Source organism: Mytilus trossulus, unplaced genomic scaffold (genome assembly GCF_036588685.1).
Source record: "Mytilus trossulus isolate FHL-02 unplaced genomic scaffold, PNRI_Mtr1.1.1.hap1 h1tg000024l__unscaffolded, whole genome shotgun sequence".
In the NCBI taxonomy this organism is placed as follows: Eukaryota; Metazoa; Mollusca; class Bivalvia; order Mytilida; family Mytilidae; genus Mytilus; species Mytilus trossulus.
Genome location: NW_026963290.1, coordinates 6,231,630 through 6,255,467, shown reverse-complemented (window position 1 = coordinate 6,255,467; position 23,838 = coordinate 6,231,630). Strand labels below are relative to the sequence as shown.

Below are 23,838 nucleotides of genomic sequence, written 5' to 3'. Positions count from 1 at the left end.
TATACCAACATTGACGGGTAGCAAATTCATGATAATGAAAATCAGGGCTATACATCAGAGAGATACACTCATTAATAAACAAGAATGTGTCCTCAGTACACGAATGCCCCACTCGCACTATTATTTTCCATGTTAAGTGTACCGTGAAATTGGGGTAAAAACACTAATTTGGCATTAACATAAGAAAAATCATATCATAGGGGACATGTGTACTAAGTTTGAAGTCAATTGGACTTCAACTTCATCAAAAACTACCTTGACCAAAAACTTTAACCTGAAGCAGGACAGACTGACGGACGGACAGACGGACGGACAGACGGACAGAAGAACGGACGAACAGACCAGAAAACATAATGCGCCTCTACTATCGTAGGTGGGGCATAAAAAAATGTTCGTTTGTGTCAGATAGGGGAGGGGGTTGTAAAACCAAAGGCTGATGATAGCTTTGTAATGTGACGATTTTTACTCTGCGTTTTTGTTACCCACTTAATTTATAGGCACATACCATATAGCGATAGACCTTTGGAGTGAACAATATAGATCAACATGTTTTTTTATTGGGATTTAGTACGTGACTGTATATTTGATTGAAATGCTTTCACTTGTGCGTAGGATTAAAAAAAACTATCTGAAATTATCAGTTATATGTTTAAACCTGTGTCGTATGAATTGCAAATGGAATTGTTAAGCTTTAAATAATTGTATCATATCCGAAAGTGTAGAATTTGTCAACCATTTTTTTTGTAGCTAGGCCAATACCTGCCTTTTCTCTTCTTTTTTTTTTATGTTAGGAGTAAACTTCAATTTTAAGATTTAGCTATTTTTAATTGATAGCTATAAATAACTTATAGCTTTCATTAAACGATTTAGATGCATATGTATTACATTTAGTATGATTTATATATTTTTAGATCTAAATTTTAAAACTTTATAGGTTGAATGAGGACTTCAAAATGAGATTAAACCCGAAATAACAGGTATCTTTTATTAAAAAAATTAAAATGAACCAGAAAAAAATGTAAATTTCACTTACCTTTGTGGTGTTCGGAATAAAAGTGTACGACACAAAGATCTGTTTATCCCAGCTGGAAGTGATTATTGACATATGGTAGAATCAAAGTCAATATTCATATATATTTTAGATTTATTTTCTTCGTTTATCTTTAATTTATTTTCATTTTATAACGCCTGTCATAATATGTCGAAGACACTTTTATTAGTAAACATGCTTAATCGGTTTACAGTAATATTACCAATTGTTCCATTTTGGTCGAACCCTTATTTGTATATCTAGTAAACAACAGGAAGGAATTAATCTAAAGTTAGTATGTACCTAAATTAGACTTGCCTCCTCTGCATGTTAATGAAATTCCCTATAATATATATGGAGAGTTGTCCCATTGGCAGTCATAACTCAGCTTCTTATATCTATGTGATAGAAAAGTCATCTCTTCATGTTCATCAGATGCAATAGATTAGAACTGTTAAAGGAATAGTTTTTAAGATTCTGATTATACTATAATTATATTTTTTTTTCATTATTGAACGACCACCTTAAACATTAATTTGATATATCAAAATGAATTTGTTTTGCTTTTGTTATAGTTCAGTGTTTCTGTTGTTTATCACCAAACTTCATGTTGGGCAAAACAAAAAGAGAAACTATGAATAATAGTTCTGTTCTTTTTTCCTTTGGAATTTCAACTAAAGATGAAAAACTGGTTCTTCCAGCACTGTATTCGATACACAATCTACATAAGTGTTCTTACAAACAATTAGTCTTATCATGCACCATAAAACCAGACGTGGATACTAAAAAGTACCAAAGAACTTTTAGAGTTAACACAATCTCAAGCTGCCGCTCTCTCTTCTTGCAATTGTATTAACATAATTGACTGCTCTACATTGTACACAAGTATTTCCAATTCCAAACTTAAAGTCGAATTGAAAAAGTTTATCCTGTTTTGTTTCATATAAAAGAATGGTTAGCTTAAATACAAGTATATTATCTTATCGCGGGATAAATCAATTTTGCAAAACTTCAATCTGATTCAAACAAAACATATATATTCTGTAACTGAAAATTTAAAAATGCTGGAATTTGTTATTGACAATATAATTGTTGCGTTTAGAGGACTTTTTTTTAACAAACAATTGACATTCCAGTCTGAGCAAACTATGCCCCTTTTCTTGTCGACTTGTTCGTTCTTTTATTCATATGTGGCTGGCTTTATACAAGAACTTTGTAGGTAGAAAGAAAAGATTTTAACAGTATCCTTTAACTTCAATCTCGACTATAAAGATTATTTGAAATTTGGTGACTATGTTGAACGCATCTCTCGGACTACGGATAAAGGATACAACAGGTACATTTTTAGGATTTTAGTTTTGAGTTAAAGAAATACGAAATTAGCAGGATATATTTGTAATGAATCGTGAGGTGATCACTGCATATTCATTATCCGAACTCAGCGTTCATTTCTCAGTATAGTCGCATGAATTCTTAGTTGCCATTGAAGTATACATAATTGCACATGCTCAATCACAGAGACAAAAATAGTTTCACATGAATATTTTATGGTTGTCTAAACAAATGCGTTTACACTTAATTATATACCATAACAACAATGTGTTGTTTTTCAAATCGTTTATGTTTATGCAATATGTAGGTAATCGATCAAAGAAATGAATAGAAATACACATAGTTTTATTCGTCAATAATATTGCAAAAGCATTGAAAAGAAAACGAAAAATTATAAAGAATTTAAAAGTACATTTACAAGTCATGTAACCCCTTCTTCCTGAAATTCAGTCAATCGATAAAAGTAAAATCATTGAAGAGCAATGTAAGTAATCACTTCGCGTTGTCATGGTTATAAGTTAACAATTAAAAAAAGGGAACATCGATCCTCAGACACAAAAAATGACGACTAAAAGAAAAAAACAGGGGGAAAATTCAAGTTCTAAAAAAAAGACTACATAACCAATGAATAGTATGATCGCTGGAAATGTTTTTTTAAGATATTCAACAATGACATATTTTTGTACTCCTAATTTATTTTTTGTTAAGTTTTATACAAGTTTATTATATGGGTTGCATGCTCTTTTTTTTTAAAATCTACTCGCTTTTAACCAACATTTTGTAAAAGCACGAATATTCAATTGGAGCAATGAAACATCACTTTAAAAAAGACGACATATATACAAGCATACATGCATTCATAAACAGATACTCGTATACACGAATCCACTCAAAAATGGATAAAGTCAGCCCGCTAAGGTGGACGAGAGGATAATGTAGAATTTTAATGTTCTGACGATTTCCTTAAATATATGTAATAGTCATTTTTTTTTAAATATCAATTTAACTATATAAGATTTATTTCACAGATATTCACACAATTTTCATTGTATTAAAGTATGTCAACTTTAACAATACAAGTATACTTAAATACGAATTCAGTGACTTTTGGACTTGTGTCATTGGTTTAATATTGAGATGATTTAAACATTATAGTCTCATTTTGTTGTCATGAGAACACATGGGCACAAATGTGTTGGGCCTGAAACATGTGCTGGTATATTTAGGACACTATGATCCTGGTATAGTTAATATGTGATCACATCAATTTTTCCATCTGCTTTTTCCATTAATGATATCGAGACGAAAATACAAAAGTATCACTTTTTGAAATGTAAACTTAGAGTTGAAATCGACTGTTTAATGTCTATAAATCAAAATGTGTTAATATTCAAGTTAACGAAATTAAAGAGTGTGTAAAAAGAACGGAATATTATTGAAAAATGTAAGGACACTAGTTAAGAATCAAATTGCAAACTAGTTTCTTAGTTAGGCATTGTATTTCCTTTCATATATTTCTTTATATATTAGTGGCAATTTAATCTCATTTGTTTTATGATCTTGCCATTATTATAAAATATACGTATATAAATATAGGTATCGAATTAATCTGAGTCATGACAATGTTGATTAGTACCTGGTAACAAACAATATCACGTGTGTGGGTAAGGGTTTTCCAATACATTGGTATAAATAAAATGTTGCTGAAGGCTAAATCAATATTAGACTTGTAACGGTAGAACAAGTTATACATTAAACTGTTATATTAGATCGGAGGCAAAGTTAGATCGTTATCAGTATGAAAAATATGGTTTTTGATGACAAACTGGATCCCGAGTCGTTATTCGCTTCTGTCAACGGTTTCCTGAGTCCGATTCAAACAAAGTCGGCACCGAATTCACCTTTGACAATAAGAAAAAAATCAAAAGTAAACATTCTAAAAGAGGATGAAAGAAGACGAAACAGTTTGCCAGTTTCAACAGATAAGCTATTTCCAGACTGTGATAAAGATAGAAAAACGAAACAGTGCAAAAGAATACGTTCTTTTAAAACGACTTCAAGAGGAGTTCCAAAGGCTACAGAAGGGGACAGACGGGAAAGTAATGTTAGTGTGTCTTCACTACGAGGTTTCAACCGTCAAAGACAATCAAGTGACACATCAGAGGACAGTTCTCTGTGCTGTGGGGGTTCCTCCACCTCCTCATCTGGATACTACCGTGTGTGTGTAATGGGAGCTGATGCCGTTGGAAAGCGTACTTTGACAACTCAGTTTATGAGCTCTGATTTCATGTGCTCACATATTTTTGAAATAGGTAAGCAATTCTTATTGTATTTTTCTGATTTTTCCTTTTGTTAAGTGTTTTATGGACAGTGCAAAAAATACAAACGAATCCTCCTCTTTACAGTTTTCGATATTTGGGGTTTTTCAATTTTTTTGAGTCCAAGTGTCTGAGAGTGTCTGTATTTCATTTTTTATCTTATTTAGCCTTTCTCCCTATTTTGAGATTGAGTGCAACCTGCGAGTCTCGTTTAGACGAAATACAAAAGAATATAATCGAAATTATTATCCAAGTGTCTTTGCATGGAAAGTTCGCATGTCATCAGGTGTTAAAGCGTGCTTTACCTTTTTGAAGTCTGTGTTCGTTCTTCAGCGAGTTATATGATAAGTATATTTTTTTATATAAAAGGCCCAATTGGAACAATAATTTAAAGCCCAATAATTGTATACGTACCCTTTTAGTTCCACTATGGTAACTAGAGGTTCTAAAGAGTCTGTATATTTTACTTACGTCCTCAACAATGGTAGCTTTTTTGTAGAAAGTATCATTAGATGGGAATATGTTTTCTAAGAGTTCACTGACACATTCAGTCATGTTGAGCATATAAATGATATTGTAGACCTTATTCGGATGATTTTTTTTTCACTTATACTATCATATTCTTCCGAATAATAGTCAGCAATTCAAAACAAATGAATAAAATCGTCACCAAATGGTGATAACTCCAATAAGGTGTCAAATGACGATTTCGATTATGTCTCTCACCAGGTGAGGTAGTTGGACACATTTCTGAAACAAATGTTTTTATTGATGATTATGGCAAAGTTTGGTTAAATTTCGTCTTGTGGTTTGAAGAGAGATTATCATTGTAACATTGTAAGTTAACAGACGACGGACAAATGTTGGAAAATGCTCACACAGGTCATAAGTACCAGGTGGGCTAAACAGAGATATCATAGTGGAATTTGATTATCAATTCATTGCATTTTTCAGACAAGTCCAACGTTTTTCATCGAGAGCTAAATGAAAGTCAATTTTATTGTTTAACAAACTTAGGCATAGTTTTAGTTGTGTCTGTAAATGATGCATTACCTCTTGCTTTTATAATTGAATAAATGTACCACCCGATTGTAAACGATGTAGCTATTCAAGTAACAGTTTGATCTCTGTTTTATGTTAAAATGTATCTTTTAGGAGATGTTGAAGACAATCTGCTAACAGTCGTAATAGACAACGAAGAATCCACGTTAGAATTTGTAGATTTCTCAGAGGACAAGGTGAGATCTTTATTCAATTTATCGACTAATTGTATGAATGTGTAGAAAACAATAGGGAAAAATTAAAGAGAGAGAAAAAAAAAGAATTCAATCACATACTCATTACTTAATCCCTCCAAGCTTTAGCTATGATTAGTTTCAATTGATTTTTTCTTCTCCAAGGATTTCTGTTGGTAGTTAGAAATGTCAATTTTTATCTATATCGTCTGTTTATGGATATGATTCAAAGGTTTACTGGTTGGATAAGGATTCGGTCGACTGTTTACTAGTACCACGTGTAGAATAAAAACTGTTACTTACTCGGGCAAAAATAATAGGGTAAAAGATTCGTTTAACCTTTTCTGTCTGTATTTTATTTTTTAATTTTGTGATACTATCTCAATATTCAAGATCCTTTACACTCCCTCCGATAGTATGTTAATATTTGTTTTTATAAAATTACTTGTAATGGAAGTATATGGACGCCAATTTTGCAATATCTTTGAGAAACACCTGTTTGTTGCTTTTTTGTTTGATTATTTGATAGGCAGAATTTGCCAATAAATTATTCATGGTTTATTTTGTTGAATAATAGCTTAGTAATGATTTCAAAATAGTATCACTAAGAAAATCAATAATTGTGAATTCATTGAGAAAATTACAAATAAGGATGAGTCATCAGAGATGTTTCACCTGAATATTTTTAAATGTTTTCCATCATAATTCCTGCAGAATCAAAGTAGTGCAAATCAATGCTACAATATACAGAAATATTTGCTTTTATAGTTATGTTAAAGATAACAAATGAAGATAAATACTAATAGATTTGTACAAACACACATTACTATTTGAACTCGAGATATTTGAGAAGTTAGATTTATCTACGCAAACGATTTCTGAACCGACGGGTTTCAAATAATCTAAGAAAAACGATGGGTTTGAAATGATTTTATTTCATGCTGACTCTTTCGCCAATATAGCGTTTATCACAACGGTAGATCGAAGAGGACCTGTTTTCGATTGCGAATGCAATTTAAAACTACTTTCAATGCTATCGTATACTGCTTATTTTAGACTGACGCTCCGATTGTTAATGTGTTTTTTAGGACTTAGTTATAATGTATAGCTGATTTTCATTTGTGTTAATTAGTAAATGTGAACTGAGAGTAGCCGGTTGTTTGTCTTTCCGTCGTTTCTTTTTTTTTGTTAAGGGTTTTTGGCCATGGTAATGTCAGGTTTTATAAGACTATCCCATAGATATATTTTGCCCTTCGTTTAATGGGTATGATCATGATGGTGTAAAAACAAAGGAACACGAATATTAATCTTAAAATTTTAAGGCTAGTAAATATTAAGGTAAAATAATTCCTTTAAAAGTTTAATATGGCAGGCATATTTATTTTCAAATTATCATTAAAAGAGGGACGAAAGATACCAAAGGGACAGTCAAACTCATAAATCTAAAAAAAAAACTGACAACTAATAGTAAATATGACACAACATAGAAAAACAAAAGAATAAACCACACGAACCCCACCAAAAACTAGGGGTAATCTCAGGTGCTCCGGACGGGTAGAAAGATCCTGCTCCACGTTTGGCACCCGTCGTGTTGCTAATGTGATACCAAATCCGGTAAATAGTCTAATTCGGTAGGTCACATTCATGAAAGGAAAGGGGATTGTAGTTACGACGTAAGGAACATATCCGATATCATTTGTTAAACGGTTATTCCATAACGGTCAACCAACTCGTGATGGTGTCCGTAAAATTTACGAGGGGATGATTTCAACTTGACCATTTGAAACTCTTGGTTTAATAGCTTCTTTGTGAGCAGCAACCCTCTATCAAGAAAATCATGATATGCAATGCAAGCACGGGAATATCGTATCAATTGGGATATATATATCCCGTATGTAGGTACTGCTGGAATGTTGCTAATTTAGTTGTTTTTTTTTTAAATTAGAGTTTCATTGTTTTACTTTCTTATGACAGGCGGAGGAACAACAGATCGACGCTTATATTGTCGTGTTTTCTGTCCACGAGAAATCAACATTTGAAGTTGCTGTTCAATATATACAATACATCCGTAATGACATGGACAGTGATAGACCAATAATTATTGTAGCAAATAAAGTAGATCTCGTAAGAAAAAGACAAATTAGTCATGAAGGTTAGTTTCATTTATGATAATATGTTTTGTCGCAAATGATATCACACGAAGTTAACAGTGTTACTTAAGCAGCAAGAGGCACTGCAAATAGTTACGTTAAATTAAGTCATATGCGAAAAAGTTTTCAGTTCACTAACTATGACGAATAAACTAGATATTTTTAATACTCTTGCATTGATATAGGAATAACCGTATACCTACCTTACTTTATAAACAAGATATGTTTTAAGGAAATAGAAGACAACACTCGTACACTATTCAAAAATATAAATTTATCATCAAAATACAAATACATGAACTTATAAGTGTAGTTCCAACTTAGTGTGTCATATTTGTATTTCAGATGCCAGAAAAATATCAACAAAATATAATTGTAAATACATAGAAACGTCTGCAACATTGAATGTAAAAGTGGATGAACTACTTGTTGGAATACTTAAACAGATTAAATTACGACTAAATCCAGACATTGAAAAACCAAAGGTGACCTCCTCACGTAGAGACTCTTTACTGAAAGGATCCATTGATATGCTTGGCAAATTCTTTCATCTAAAACATAAACACAAAATAAGCTCAGATGATGTGATGACGTAAACTGAATTCTTATGTTGATGACAACGTTTATAAGTTACGGGTACCCTCAATATGTTATTATCAAATTATGTTCTACAAAACAATGTTAGATATTTTTCACGTTTAATACCGTTCTACCATTCAACGGTAACAAAATGCATTTTCCTAAAAATCGTGTGCTGGTCTTGTGTACAAGGTATTGGGAATTTGAAATATGGCCTGGTAAAACTGATTTAACAATCTTTATCTATGCACGAAAGTCAGTTAAAATGGTGGGACACGTCAGATTTCCTGTAGACCTGATCTTGTAATCTTCCGTAATAAGGATCTCGTCTAAAATTTAATATTTCAGTTTTAAAATATTGAAAAAAAACAAGATGAAATGTTAAATTAGATTTTCTCTAATTTTCCTGCTATTTTCACATTTCTTGACCGGTTTGAGAAAAATATTTCTAATCTCTAGTAAAAAATTTGTTTTCAGCAAATGATTGGTCGAAATTTTATTGTGACGTTAAGTTGTGGTCTTTGTTTCTTCTGAATTTTCCTATTTTGGCGTCATGAAACAAGACGACCATGTCTGATGACGTCACATAAAAAGTACACAACTTTCTTCAAATCTTGGAAAAAGAAGGATAAAAATCATTAGAGAAACAGATTCCACCACTATAACTCGAGTATTATGATATTTCATCACTCTCGACAGTTAAATTTCAACTATTAAAAAAGCTCGGCAAAACCTAAATTTAACTGTCTCGAGTGGAGAAATATCGTTACACACTTGTTGTAGTTGTGGAATCTATTTGTTAATGTTTTTAAATTGATATTATTCATCTGCTAGTCATATTTGATCAAAAGCTTGTCATAATCTTCAAAAGATATATCATGATTAGAATTATTTAGTTAAATGGTTTATTCCTTATTGTAATGGTAGAAAACAAATGATTTTCCTTCCTGAATAGTTAAGTGATATAGAACTATGGTAATTTATTAAGACTTTTATTGGATTTAAAGGGATTTATGTTGGACAAATGAGAATTGTCATGCCACTGATCGCGAAAATTCTAAAATAAAATATATAGAAAATCAACATCAATCTCATATTATATATATATTACATATAGAAATCATCGTGTTTATTGAGACAATCGAATGAGTATGGATTTTTATAACAGTCAATAAAACTGTAAATATAATAACAATGTTGGTTAATTTGACCAAACAAGTCTTTTATACTTCTTTTCGTGCTTTAGAATAAGACCATTAATCAAATTTGGTATGATTTACTGAATATACAATGTAATTATACTAGTATACACCAAGACTGCTTGTTATTACTCCTAGTGGGTTTAATTCTCGAACAAAATACATGTAACAAGATAAACTTGATCATTTTTCTAAATACAGCTGGTTCATTTAGAGAAATGTTAATATTTATTCTTAGAATTCTGGTTTCCGTATCTTTTGTTTAGTGGATGTTACTTTTGCTTTGAATAGTTGGCTTTTTGTACCAATCGTAAACAAAAATGCTTTCTGATTGCGAATTTAGGTTAACGTTACCAAATGTTCTGGACTAAATACGTCTGACCAAATATGATCGAGGAAGACAGATTTGATAATTCAAAATGTATTAAAATAATGAAGAGATAATACACCTAAAGTTTCTATTAGTAAAGCCGGGAAACAAATCAGAGTTTCGCATGAAGGAGATATATTCCTTAATGTAAGATAATTTCTCGATTTGTATAATAGCACATTTTGATTACACAATATCCGTATGGTGTACCAAATTGACGAGGATCAATCTTTTTGCTGTGTTAAATATGCTTCAGATTTAAGTTTTTTTTTTAATTAAGATACAAATATTTGTAGTATATCGTAGATAGCAATGACTGTCAAAAACTTATGTAGTTGGGACACCGATAAGTCAGACTCAAGCAACAACTTTCGTTTTTAAAGCACTCCTTTAGTTCTGCAATATGACAGTCAATTGCAAGTTAGTCCCAAAAAATTGTAAGTGATGTTTGTCCGCAATAAATGAAAACGTATATCGACATCATGGTTTTTATATCTGCCAAGAATTTCAATTCCCATATAATACAAAGATTTGAAACTAAATCTGAGACACCATGTGAAGTCGGATAATTTAAAGTTTAGCCAAACTGACCTAGATGTACATGTTATATGACAAGAAATAAAATGTTAATATAAGTGTCTATCTGGATTATACGTGGCATTGTACAAAATGTATAGCTTACTTAAGAGTTCTTGATAACTTTTGTATCTTTTTTTTCTATTTTGAAAGCCACATTATTGACTAAATAGTCTCTGTTATAGACCTTGGTGATAATCTTTAATACATCTGTTATTGGCGAATCCCTAATGATATATAATGGACCAAATATCTGTCAAACTTTTTATATGAATTAAAAGTTCAATATAGCTCTTTCAATCTAATTCGGTCTAAATAGTCTCTATAAAACAGTGTTAACCAACGTGCTTTTATGTGTATTTTTCTACTGAAATTAGAACTCTGGAACTAATCAAAACAAAAACAAGAATAGGTGGTAATCTGGAAAATTTGTTGTTACAAAGGTATTCGCACGGTAACCGCTTAGTGGAGATTTTATTTAATGAAGTTATACAACCGATCTATCACAAAAAATGATCATTTTATCTGGACATGCTAAAATCACAACTGTGATTTAAGTGATTTAAGTGTCTATAAGCCCCCTTCCCTTCACAAATAGATTATGGTATAGTCGGCTTGTAGTTTTCAAGTTTTAGCACGACCTTGAAAAGATCCTGTTACAAATCCGCTACATAAAACCATGTTCTAGTTGAGATCATATCACGCTTTTGTTATGTCTAAAAGGTCTTGCCGTCTTTTACTAGATCAACACCGCGAAGATCCCAATACAAATTATAAAAAAATAGCCTTGCGATTAGATTATGGTATAGTCGGCTTGTAGTTTTCAAGTTTTAGCACGACCTTGAAACGATCCTGCTACGAATCCGCTACAATAAAACCATGTTCTAGTTTAGATCGTATCACGTTTTTGTTATGTCTAAAAGGTCTTGCCGTATTTTACACAATCGAAACACGACTCAAATACGGTGTTACATTGTACTCTGCCTTCATTTGCCCATGTTTGTCAATGGTTAAAATACACGTCGAACTTAGTGCATCCGTTTTAAATTATAAACATAATAATGTTGTGCAATTAGCGTGGATAGGACGGAAGAAGAAGTCTTGGTGTAAGTTCAAAATTAGGACTTACTACGGACTTACAAAGTACAGCAATCGTGCACTAGAATTTGACTGTATTTTGTAGACAAAACGAGCGTGTGGAGCAAACACACAATTTCAATCCTGGTATCTATGATAAGTTTATTGAGATAGTTTCACACATATTTACATGTATAAGAAACAAGATCTGAGCACCAAAAAAAAACGACATAAAGGATCATGACAATTAGAATTCAAATACATAAGGAAAAAATTACAAAAATTTGCTTAATACTGCATCACATTGACTATCATAAGAAATCAAACATTTCTATAAAGTTCCCACGTCAATATCACATCACTTCATCGTTTCAATTTTTATACATGATAAATAGCTCACAGAATATCATTTGGGAATAAGTTAAACAAATTGTTTTTCAACTTGTGAAGCTGTACACGTTATTAAGTGCTGGCATGGGAACGATTACTATTAAGAAAGAGAATCAAAATATATCTAGACATATTTACGCATCTCAACTGTTGGTTTTCCGTCTGAAATCGCATTATGATATTACTCTTTCATTTTTCATTCCATTCACTCTCCAGAGACATACATGTTTTTAAATCTATTTCACATATATACAGGATTCCAGGAAGTCTAGATCCAAGTAAAATTATTAGCCGGAATTTGGGTGAGTGTTTCTTTGTACATGTATGCCCCGAACTATTTTTTTGTTATACAATTGGTACAAATGGGTAAATGTAAACTTTCAGTCCACATTTGTAGTCATTAAAGCTGTTTCTATGATTTGCATCTTCCTGCAACATTCACGTAAATATAAACAATTATTCAATTCTGTTTTACCTAATTTCATCATATCTATAAATGCCTTGAAGCTGGCTAATTCCAAGACATTTTACGACTTAAATGCAAACCTATATGGCTTATACTGGAAACATATGTTTCTGATCGAGAAACACCTTTTCTCACCTTTATGCTGCATTGTTCGATTCTTTTTATATTTAACGTATCCAACACTCTGCGCGTTCACTTTTTCTTACATATACTCTTTAGTTTCCCATATTGTTTTGTTATTGTCCTCCTGTGCAGGTTATTTTCCAATGAACTTCCAGTAAATGATTCTCATATATCCATATGCATGATATAGCTCAGAAGAAAATTTTTATTATTTTGTTTTTTGCATTGCTTGACACACAGTAAGACCGCCCGATGTTGTTATACTATATAAAGGAGACAGTTGTGAAATCTCAGTTATAAAGCTAACGGTTGCAAAAAACAACAATAAAAGACATCTTTTAAAGGAAACATACTGTCTTTAATTATGGACAGGTTCATACAATAGTTTAAGCTTAAGTACCGATTTCAAAGGAGTCCAACAAAAAATTTCAAAAGACATTCTTCAAAACTTTTCAAAATAAAGTCCACCAACTAACTATGCATTAAGACAACTTCCGATGAGGTTCATGAATTTGATAAACTCATAAAAAGTTAATGACTGATCCTAGCCCGATGTGAAAAAAAATGAAAATTAACGGTATAAAGATACTAGGTGGTACATGTTACTTTCTTATATCATAGCATCTGCTAATTACCTGGATACATCATATCCAAATCAGCAATTTTATTGGATGGAATCGTATTTAAAACAAGCTGTTTTCAACAGATCTGAATAATTCTTTTCTTTTTATGGAAGAGATTTGAATTTTGAAACGTTAACAAAGGAAATTGAAAAAAGAACTTAAGGGGGAAAATTATATTTTTATCGTTACATAAAATTTACATCTTGCAAATTTTATTGGTTACAAATTGAAAATTTTTGGTTGAATCTAAATTGTTCCATTTTTGATGTTAAATATCTAACATTTAACACGTTCCATCAATTACATTGACAACATATTACTGTGCATCTAAAAGACATTGTTGAATAGATATCAAAAGTTAATCAATACAGTCAACGTGTACAGGGACGAAATTACATTGTATGTCACGTAACAAGCTTATTAACGTGTCATTGTTCGCCTTGCACACAATACATACAATTTAAGCAAGAACTAATAAGATATGAAAGCCCCCAGACAAAGTATAAAACCATCCATATTTACTGTGACGACAATAAAACTAATCAGTATCAGACAAATCTGTTTGCTGTACTTGGTGATTCATATCGTGTAAATATCTAAAGAAAAAGGGAATTCTGAGAAAATCAAAGTCCTTGATGAAAAAAACAGTTCTGTTTGTTTAGTTAGATTTATATACAAAATAATATAGAAGCGATAAAGTGTTTCTCATCGAATGCAGCTACTTGAATTACTATTATTGCAGTATAGTCACCGTTTTTGACTTAAAGAACACATGTTGACTTTCAAAATAAAAGATAAAAGTGTCTCAAGTAGGAACATTACTCATTACTTCTTATCCATGTTTTGTACGTAATAACAATATACTTCAATATGGTTTGGTACATTCAATGTCAATGCATTTTGGTCACTCACTTCAAGAAGGACACACTGAAAACTGTACAAAATTTTACAAAACCAGTGTCTAAATGTGGTTGGTACTATCGACAGCTTTCATAGTTTGCTGCATCTGTCGTTTCGATAGTGCCGCACAAGAAAATAAATTAAATCAGATCTCGCTCGTATTTGTGTTTGAGTTTTATGTATAGTCAACGTAATTTGAACTTCAAAAATTTCTCCCCATTGCTTAAGAAGTTCAATATGTTAGCATTCAACTCGATTTGAATGATAGTCCTTAATAGGGGAAACAAATATTATGTTATCAGCAATCAAACTAATTTTTTCGATAAATGTTCATTTCCTCAATATTGGTTTTGACCAAAAGGTCCAAGAAAGAAGAATCATAAACATGACCCCACAGACAACTAAGTCAATTTACTTAACGGTTAGCCTCTAAAAAGGGCTGATTAATTCTTTCGAACTGGTAAATTCGATCGTTCCTGAACCTAAATGGCAGGTCGTTGTTATGTGGATTATGAGTTAAAGCATCGTTTGTTCAAGGTATATTGTAAATATAAAAAGGAATTTCACATATAAACTATAGAATATATTTATAATTCATAGTTCTAAAACATTACAACATGATTTTAAGGCCGTATTAGATCGGATTCAACGCTATGCAAGAATTACAGTAAAGGAAGTTGGAGTGAATCAATCCAACAGAGCTCAGTATGATATATTGACACTAATAAATTGGTTTCTATTTCGAAACTTTTCCAATCTATGATGAACAATGATGTTTTACATTACACAATAAAACCTGTAGTGTAATTAATATCGATGAGAGTATAGTAATTGTATTTTTAGACGTCGGAATGAATACAAATAGTTTATTTAGCTGTTGTTATATAACTCCAAGAAAGATAGATAGCTCATCAATCGAAAAAGTTGACAAAACCGGATAACATAGAAAAGATAAGTGACTTCATAATGAACTATTAAACAAGCGAGATCTGATGCATTAACATGACAAGCTATATAAATAAGAAAATGAGTGCTAATGGGACAACTCTCCATCCAAGTCACAATGTAAATAAAGTAAACAATTATAGGTCAAATATAAGAATAAGAAGATGTGTTATGATTGCCAATGAGACAACTCTTCAAACAGGTACCATAATGACACAGAAATTTACAGAATCCTGTATGCTAACATTGCCTATGTAAATTTAAAAATTGTTTGTATGCACATTGAACGATAAATGTATGTGACGTATAAACAAAATATATGACGCCAGACACTCAAATCAATCAATGTGTTTCAAGGGGTACAATCAAAATCACGTGATGGATATACACACACAGGAAGTAACAGTCGAGCAGACCGCTTGAAAGGTAAGTAGTCGTATTTACTTGTTTATATCAATAAAATTTAATAAATAAGGTAGTGCACCGAATGTTGGATACTATCTAGTTTTGAAATACACAATTATCCTTGCTGGAAAGCGTGCAGTTAATGTTATCACTTCGACACAGTTATCCGTCGAAAATTTTGAACTGTGTCGAAGTGTTTGCAATAACCGCACGCTTTCTAGCAAAAACAATTGTGTATTTTAAAACTTCATACTATCCGACATTCGGTGTGCCAACTTATTAATAAAAATTTAATTGATATAAACAAGTAAATGCAACTACTAACCTTTCAAGCGGCGAGTTCGACTGTAACTTCCGGTGTGTGTATATCCATCACGTGATTTTGATTGTACCCCTTGTGTTTGTAGATAGTAGATGTTTTTGTGTTCTGTTGAATTGTTTCTTTTAAAATTGTTATACGATGATGAATGATGTACCCATATTTTGACAATTTAATTTATTGTTTTTGTTTATTTAACGCATCAATGTAAATATAACAGAATTTGATGAGACTGTCATTAAAGTGAGAGGGTTAGCGCTATAGAACCAGGTTTAATCCACCCTTTTCTACATTTTAAAATGCCTGTACCAAGTCAGGAATATGACAGTTCTTGTCGAGTCGTTTTTGATGCGTTTTGTTATTTGATTTTGCATTTTATGATTATGGACTTTACGTATTGAAGTGCAAAAAGGCATTGGTTTTCAGCGCTATGCATCCATCACATCAAAATTTAACTAAGACTGTGTCAAAAAATGTGGTTAATCACTCGAATTACAGAAATATCGTATTGATGAACATCTTTGTGAAAGCGACCGTTAAACATATATAAAGTCAACTTCATTCTGTCAATAATTATGTTGGAGCAGTTCATGACTATGCAAGAGCATAACGTATCAAGTGTGGCTTGTAAATGCTATGTATTTTGCATGGGGTTTGCTACTGCTGCGATATGGACGATAAGAAAGTTATCAGACCAGAGAGACACCCAGATTGTATTTCGTTAGGATGACCGACTAACTTATCATAAACTACCTAAACAATGCATCAAGATTCACGTTAGTATTCTAATGTATAAGCGCGTTAAGCGCGTTATATGTTCTCTTGAAAGTCCGGTAAATAATTGTCATTAGAAAAGTCAAGTGAATCGATTTTTAGAAAGACATACGAGACCATTTTAATTTAGAAATTATCAACACCCCCACGCCCCACCACCACCACCACCACCAACCACCACAACTTATGAAGCAATATTCAAACTTCACCTGCAAATGGGATACATATTTCGCAACGTATTCGGTATTCGCGGGCATTCCGCAACTACTCAAACTTGTAAAACGACGCCAGTCTTTGAGCACAGTTAAGGTTGTTCTTAATTGTTAGGTTAAGTATTAAAAATTCAACATGCTTCCTACACTGCGCATTTAAAAGGCATAGAAAAAAATAATAAGCGCAAATCAATGCAACTAATCAGTACAGAGGCAAATACAATTAATGTCACGTAACAAGCTAATATTGGTGTCATTGTTCGACCTGTACACACTACTGAAACAATCTAAGCAAGTACTTATAAGATAAGAAAGCTTCCAGACAAAGTATAAACACATCCGTATTAACTATGAACCATAATAAAACTAATTGATTCCAGACAAATCTTTATGCTGTACTTGATGACTCGTATCGTGTAAATATGTTGCGTAAACTGTTCTCTTAATACTGTTGCATAGTCGTCAACTGTCAACATGAAAATTATTGACAATTGAGGACCAAAAGTTTGTTAGTCAGCACTTCGGTTTTATTATGTATATTTATTATATAGTCATTTTGAAAAAAAATATTGTTTTCAAAAGTATGAATTGTTCTAAATATTAAGGATGTTCTCATCCCAGGCAAAACACCTCTAGCCGTATAAGGCACATTTATCGGGGACTTTTGGTCCTCAATGCACTTCAACTTTGCATTTGTTTTGGTTTTCGAACTTTTTTCATGAGAGCGTCACTTGTTAATGTTGTGTGAACGAAACGCGCGTCTGGCGTATTGAACTATGTGCCTGGTACCTTTTGTTAGCTATTATTCGTGTGTGTCTCTGTCTTATATGTTCTCCAATTTATTTGTATTGTAGTCCTGTCATTACATGTTGTCATGTTAATGTTATATTTGGCATTGTCATAAAAGCGGGCGTGCCACAACACAAGGTTTAATCAACATTTTTGTCTTAAAATGTCCTGTACCAAATCAGAAAAATTGCCATTGTTATATTATAGTTCATTTCTGTGTGTTTTACATTTTAATGTTGTGTTTCTGTTGTGTCGTAGTTCTCCCCTTATATTTGATGTGTTTCCCGCAGGTTTGGTTTGTAACCCAGATTTGTTTTTTTTTCTCATTCGATTTATGAATTTTGAACAGCGATATACTCTTGTTGCCTTTCTTTGATTATAAGCTCTTGAGTTTTGAAGGCGAATTTATGAAATGTAGAAGACTATAGTGAGGATCAACATCGAACAGGGCATCCTTAAAAAGTTTCCACGATAAGTCTAAATTATGCATTGCATTTTCTCTTTTTACTTCCAGTGATTATCATTTTCTCTTCTTTTACATATATTTTGAACCTTGAAAGAGTGTTTTGGTACATTTGTACGTACACTTATATCCAATTTGACAAGTAAAGATTAATAGAACACTGCGAATGGTATAACAAACAAATTGGAAATAGCCAATCAATACAACAATATAAGAATATGAAAATAAGGAAGATCAAAGACTTGCAAACTATAAATTGAAAGGACATCTTAACGTGAAAACAACAAACACACTTGTTGCTGTAAATAAAATGTTCTCTGAAAAAACATGACTTTGATCATGTTGATAACTCAAAATAATAATAAACATTAACCATAAAATGTCACAAAAATAAAAAAGGAAAAGGACATGTGTAAGTATAATTCTTAATACACGTGTTTCTGGTATGATACGGTTAAGGTATCAAGACACGTGGTTTTAGTACGACTTATATGACCAGGTACATTTGCTACACGTGTTTCTGGTTGACTTTGGTCAGGTAACAGGATCGGTGTATTCTAATTGTTTTGATTAGAAAAGTTCTAAACGTGTATTTCTGGGATAATTTTGATCATGCAAATTTGAAACATGCGTTTCTAGTATAACCATTATCAAGTAAGCACAAAACATGTGTTTCCGGTTAAAACCTTATCCTGTAAACTTTTAAAACGTCTTCCTAGAAAAATAGATGAGTCTTTGGGTGCGGCTTTTGAAAATCATCGTGTGAAAAGCAATGGCTCAAATGTAGGCAAGGTCATCATCAGCTTAGGTTGTAATGACTTGAGTAGAAACAAGCACGACAGTGATCAGGTGAATGTGTACGCAACACAGGCTATTGTCAAAGTTAAACAAGCATTTCCGAATGCAGATATTGGTGTGTGTGGTATTATTCCAAGAAAAGGTAACAGTAACCACATTCACACAGTCAATGAAACAGCTACACATATTAATAAATTCTTGGAAAAATTGTGTCTCAAAGATGAAATGCTGACCTATATTGATGTAGAAAATATCTTCATAAAAAATGGAAACGTGGTTAAGGCGTATTACGATAAAACAGATGCTAGTGGAGTTCACATCACAATCGAAGGGGCCCAAACAATTCGTGTCAAACTACGTGAATTTCTTCACCCTAAGATGTCACCAAATCAGAACACTCCTCGTCCTTGTGACACCAAGCGCAAACTAAGTAACATATCGCTGACGCCAATGTCTGCAGAGAAAGACAGTAAGCAAAGTAAACCAGGTTCCCCAGATGATTATGAGTAACAATACACAAACCGAAATTTGCTATTTGATACTTTTTATGTTAACAAAATAAAAAAAAAATCAACCCGAAAATGTTATATGTACATATGTTTTATTCTACTGATTTGCAGCTTTTGAATTATTATTTTAGATTATTTTTCTATCTATTGTACTTCAAACTGTATCGATGTATCTATATTGTTATTATTGTAGGTGGACACTTTGAAATGTGTTCACCAAATGTGTATTGTTATAATTGGTCAATGACTCGTAAAATTGAAAGTAAACTTAAAACGGTGGCCTTGACCGTGACTTTCAATAAATCAATGAGGCATAGCGGTGTTAAAATGTAGATCAAATCGTGAACTTTAAAAAAAAAAAATAAACACTAAAGAATGTCGATCCAAATCATAACTTTGAATGTAAACGGCTTACGTGATAAAAAGAAACGTAATTTAGTTTTCAATTGGTTAGCCAACAAAAAATATGATTTAATTTGTCTACAAGAAACACATTGCACAGTAAATGATGTAACGAAATGGCAAAATGAATGGAAGTTAAATGGGGGCAATAAAAGTGTTTGGAATTGCGGAACTAGTGATTCTCGTGGTGTCTCTATTTTACAAACAAAACATTGTCCGGGCGAAGTCGTGTTTGATAATATTAACCCGCAAAACAGTCGAATAATAAAATGTAGTATCAAAACGGAAAGTGCGATTTATCATATTTCAAATATATATGCCAACAATAGTGGCGTCGAGAGGAAACGGCTTTTTGAATCGTTTCATAATTTTTTGGTAATTTTACAGACGATAGTGTAGACCATTATAATATTTTGGTAGGGGATTTTAACTGTACTCTTGACAAAACAAATGATAGAAATCCCTCCCATAATCGTGATGATATAGGTACAAAGGAATTACTTTTTTTATTGTCACAATATGATCTAACAGATATTTGGAGAGACAGATACCCAAAAGATAAACGGTATACGTTTCAGAGAGGAAATTCAAAGTCTAGAATAGACTATATCTTTTGTGATAAAAGTCTGTCAAATAAAGTTTACAATGCTGGTATCGCGCATTGTCCTTTTAGCGATCATGATCTTGTGTCATTCAAATTAAAACTTGATGAAATACAAAGAGGTCCGGGTATATGGATAATGAATATAAATACTATAAAAAGTGAAGAATTTAATAATGCATTTAAAATTTGGTGGCAAACCTGGAAAACTGAAAAAAGTAGGTTCGAAAAAATTCAAGATTGGTGGGATGTAACAAAATCACAAATAAAAAAGTTAACAATGGAAGTAAGTAAAATATTAAACAAAAATTCTCAAAAAAGTTATATTATTAACCTTGAAAAGAAATTAGAAAAGCTTAAATTAAATAGTACTACTTCTGGGGAAATTGAAAATAAGATATCAGAAATAGAATTACTAATTAAAAATTACTATGAGAACAAATCAGAGGCGTCTAAAATAAGGGCGCGTGTAAAATGGGCGGAAGAAGGGGAAAAATCGTCGAGCTACTTCTTCAACCTCGAAAAACAAAACGGAAAAAATAAATTATGGAGTCGAATTAAAACAGACAATGGACATTTTAAATATAATATAGACGAAATACTAAATGAACAAGTTAAATTCTACTCAAATGTATTTAGCTCCGAGGGATGGAATTTGGAAAGTGCTAAAGATTTAACCAGTCACATCGAAAATAAACTAAACGATGACGACAGAAAAATACTTGACCGTGATATTACCGCAGAGGAAATAATGAAAGTTCTAAAAATTATAAAATCAAATAAATCCCCAGGGGAGGACGGGATCATATCTGAATTTTATGTAATATTTTGGAATATCATACAAGAAGAATTTTGTACGTTATTGCAAGAAATATTTAATGACAAAACATTGTCGGATTCGCAACATAAAGGAGTTTTAACATTATTATTTAAGGGCGGGGAACGGGAAAATATACGAAACTGGCGCCCTCTTACACTACTGAATTGCGATTATAAAATTATAGCTAAAATACTAGCTGAAAGATTGAAAATAGTTCTTCCTAAGCTTATACATCCCGACCAAAAAGGGTTTGTAAAAGGTAGACACATAACGGAAGCGAATAGAATGATACAGGATATCATAAAATATATTGACGATGAAGATGAAGAGGGTATAATTGTCTTTTTGGACCAACAAAAGGCCTTTGATAGGATGGAATGGGGATGGCTAGACTTCGTTATGAAGGAATTTAATTTTGGGGACAATTTTCGTGGTTGGGTTCAAATGCTATTAAAAAGTGCAAAGACTTGTATTAAAACAAATGGCTACGTCTCAAAATATTTTTCAATTTCTAGATCAGCCAGGCAGGGGTGTCCTATAGCCCCCTTTTTATATATATTACAGGCAGAGCCCTTGGCCTGTGCAATAAGGGCAGAAAAAGACATTCAAGGCATTATATTGCCTGGGGAAGAAAATGGGGAGCTAATAGAAACCAAATTAAACATGTTTGCAGACGACACTCAATTATTTAATAAAAATGAAAGTTCTGTAAAAAAATCCTTTGAAATATTAGACAAATATGAAAAGGCATCGGGTTCTAAAATTAATTACGAAAAAACTAAGGGAATAAATATTGGCGCAAATAAACGCAGACGACCTACTTTTAAAAAGATAAGCTGGACAAAAGATAACATAAAAACATTAGGTATTCACCATGGTTATAACATTGACAATGACAAAATTTGGAAATCAATATTAGAAAAAGTACAAAATTGTGTACACGTCTGGAAAAGTCGAAAATTGACTTACTCTGGAAAAGTCCTTATTGTTAAAAATTTAATTATATCAGTATGTGGTTATGAGTTAGAAATAAGAGGTATACCCGAAAAATACAAAAAAGAATTGAATAAGATAATATGGAATTTTATTTGGGATGGGAAAGTGAATCAAGTAGACCGGAAGGTTTGTTGTTTAGATGTTAAAAAGGGGGGCATGGGAATGGTAAATTTTGGTTAAAAAAATGTGATAAGAAATTTGAGGATGAACTATTTCTGTGTAAATGTTCTGACCTTTCAGGTCTTGAAATAAAAAACATACCACATTATTACAGAAGCGCTTTACAATCGTGGTCAAAACTGACAAAGATCACACAGAGTATATTTAACGTAATGGAAGTAAAGAAACAGCGATTATTTGGAAACTCAAATATTTTATTTCAGGGCAAACCTTTATTTTATTCTTCCTTTTCAAGAAGTCAGATCAAAACTCTTGGTGATATATGGGACGATAATACCAAAGATTTTAAATCGTGCAATGAAATATATAGACAATTAAAAGATAAACGTAATTGTATTTCGGAATATTCACGAATTAAAAGTTCCATACCACAAACATTCATGCAGATTTTAAAAAATAACGATGATCAACCTGCTTTAAAAAGCAACAAAATAAAAATTTCTGAAAACCTTGAATTTTTAAATCCAAACAATAAAATCATTAATATCAAGGATTTGACATTAAAATATGTTCAATTAAACATTAACATAATTGAGACCCCTAAGTGTCAAACAAAATGGGAAAATTTGTATAGCGAGTATATAAATTGGGAAAAAATTTGGCTAAATCTAAGTAAAATGAATATTAATAGAAAAGTTAAAGAATTTCAATGGAAATGTATACACAGGATTATATATACAGAAAACAGACTGAAAATAATGCGCATGTCAAATGGAAAATGTCACTTATGTGATGAAATTAATAATATTGAAACTCTTGAGCATTTATTTTATCAATGTAACAATGTTAAACCATTGATAGAAACGGTTGTTAGAAATTTACAACTTTGTAACTTTATAAACGACGAGGTTCTCGTTGAAAAGGATATTTTATTAGGAATTTGTACAGAGAATTCGAGTAATTTCATTGTTAATGCAATAATACTTTATTTCAAATGGGCTATTTGGAAAATACGTAATAAATGCAAATTCGATAAAATTAAACTGAATGTGCAGTCTGTACAGGTTATGCTAAAAATGCACATGAAAAACGAATTAAAATTTCTTCTGCTACGCTCGGATATAAAGTATATATGCAAAACGAAAATTAAACTCTTTATCGAAAAATTTTAGGAAGATGTACTTAGTTCAACTGCTCTAAACGAAAGGTGTGTTCGATTCCATAAATACTTATCTTATTGTATATTGTGTATAAAGTAGTGAACACTATGTTATTATAACAGAAAGAAAAAAAACAATATCCTTTATTGTAATTATT

General features: G+C 31.8%; 2 protein-coding genes across 2 annotated transcripts in view; one reads left to right on the top strand and one right to left on the bottom strand.

Annotated features, from left to right (window-relative positions):
• LOC134699075 (uncharacterized) overlaps nucleotides 1-1,198 on the bottom strand; it is a 60,425-nt gene extending 59,227 nt beyond the window's left edge. The window contains exon 1 of the mRNA XM_063560762.1: nucleotides 1,034-1,198. The gene's annotated coding sequence lies outside the window, so the exon portion shown is untranslated. The remainder of the gene's footprint in view (nucleotides 1-1,033) is intronic.
• A 2,903-nt stretch (nucleotides 1,199-4,101) lies between these two features.
• LOC134698928 (GTP-binding protein Rit2-like) lies at nucleotides 4,102-10,093 on the top strand. Its single transcript, XM_063560609.1, has 4 exons — nucleotides 4,102-4,674; nucleotides 5,836-5,918; nucleotides 7,890-8,067; nucleotides 8,411-10,093. Exons 1-4 carry the CDS (start codon nucleotides 4,161-4,163, stop codon nucleotides 8,659-8,661), a joined length of 1,026 nt encoding a protein of 341 aa, XP_063416679.1. The 5' UTR covers nucleotides 4,102-4,160; the 3' UTR covers nucleotides 8,662-10,093.
• The last annotated feature ends 13,745 nt before the right edge of the window (nucleotides 10,094-23,838 follow it).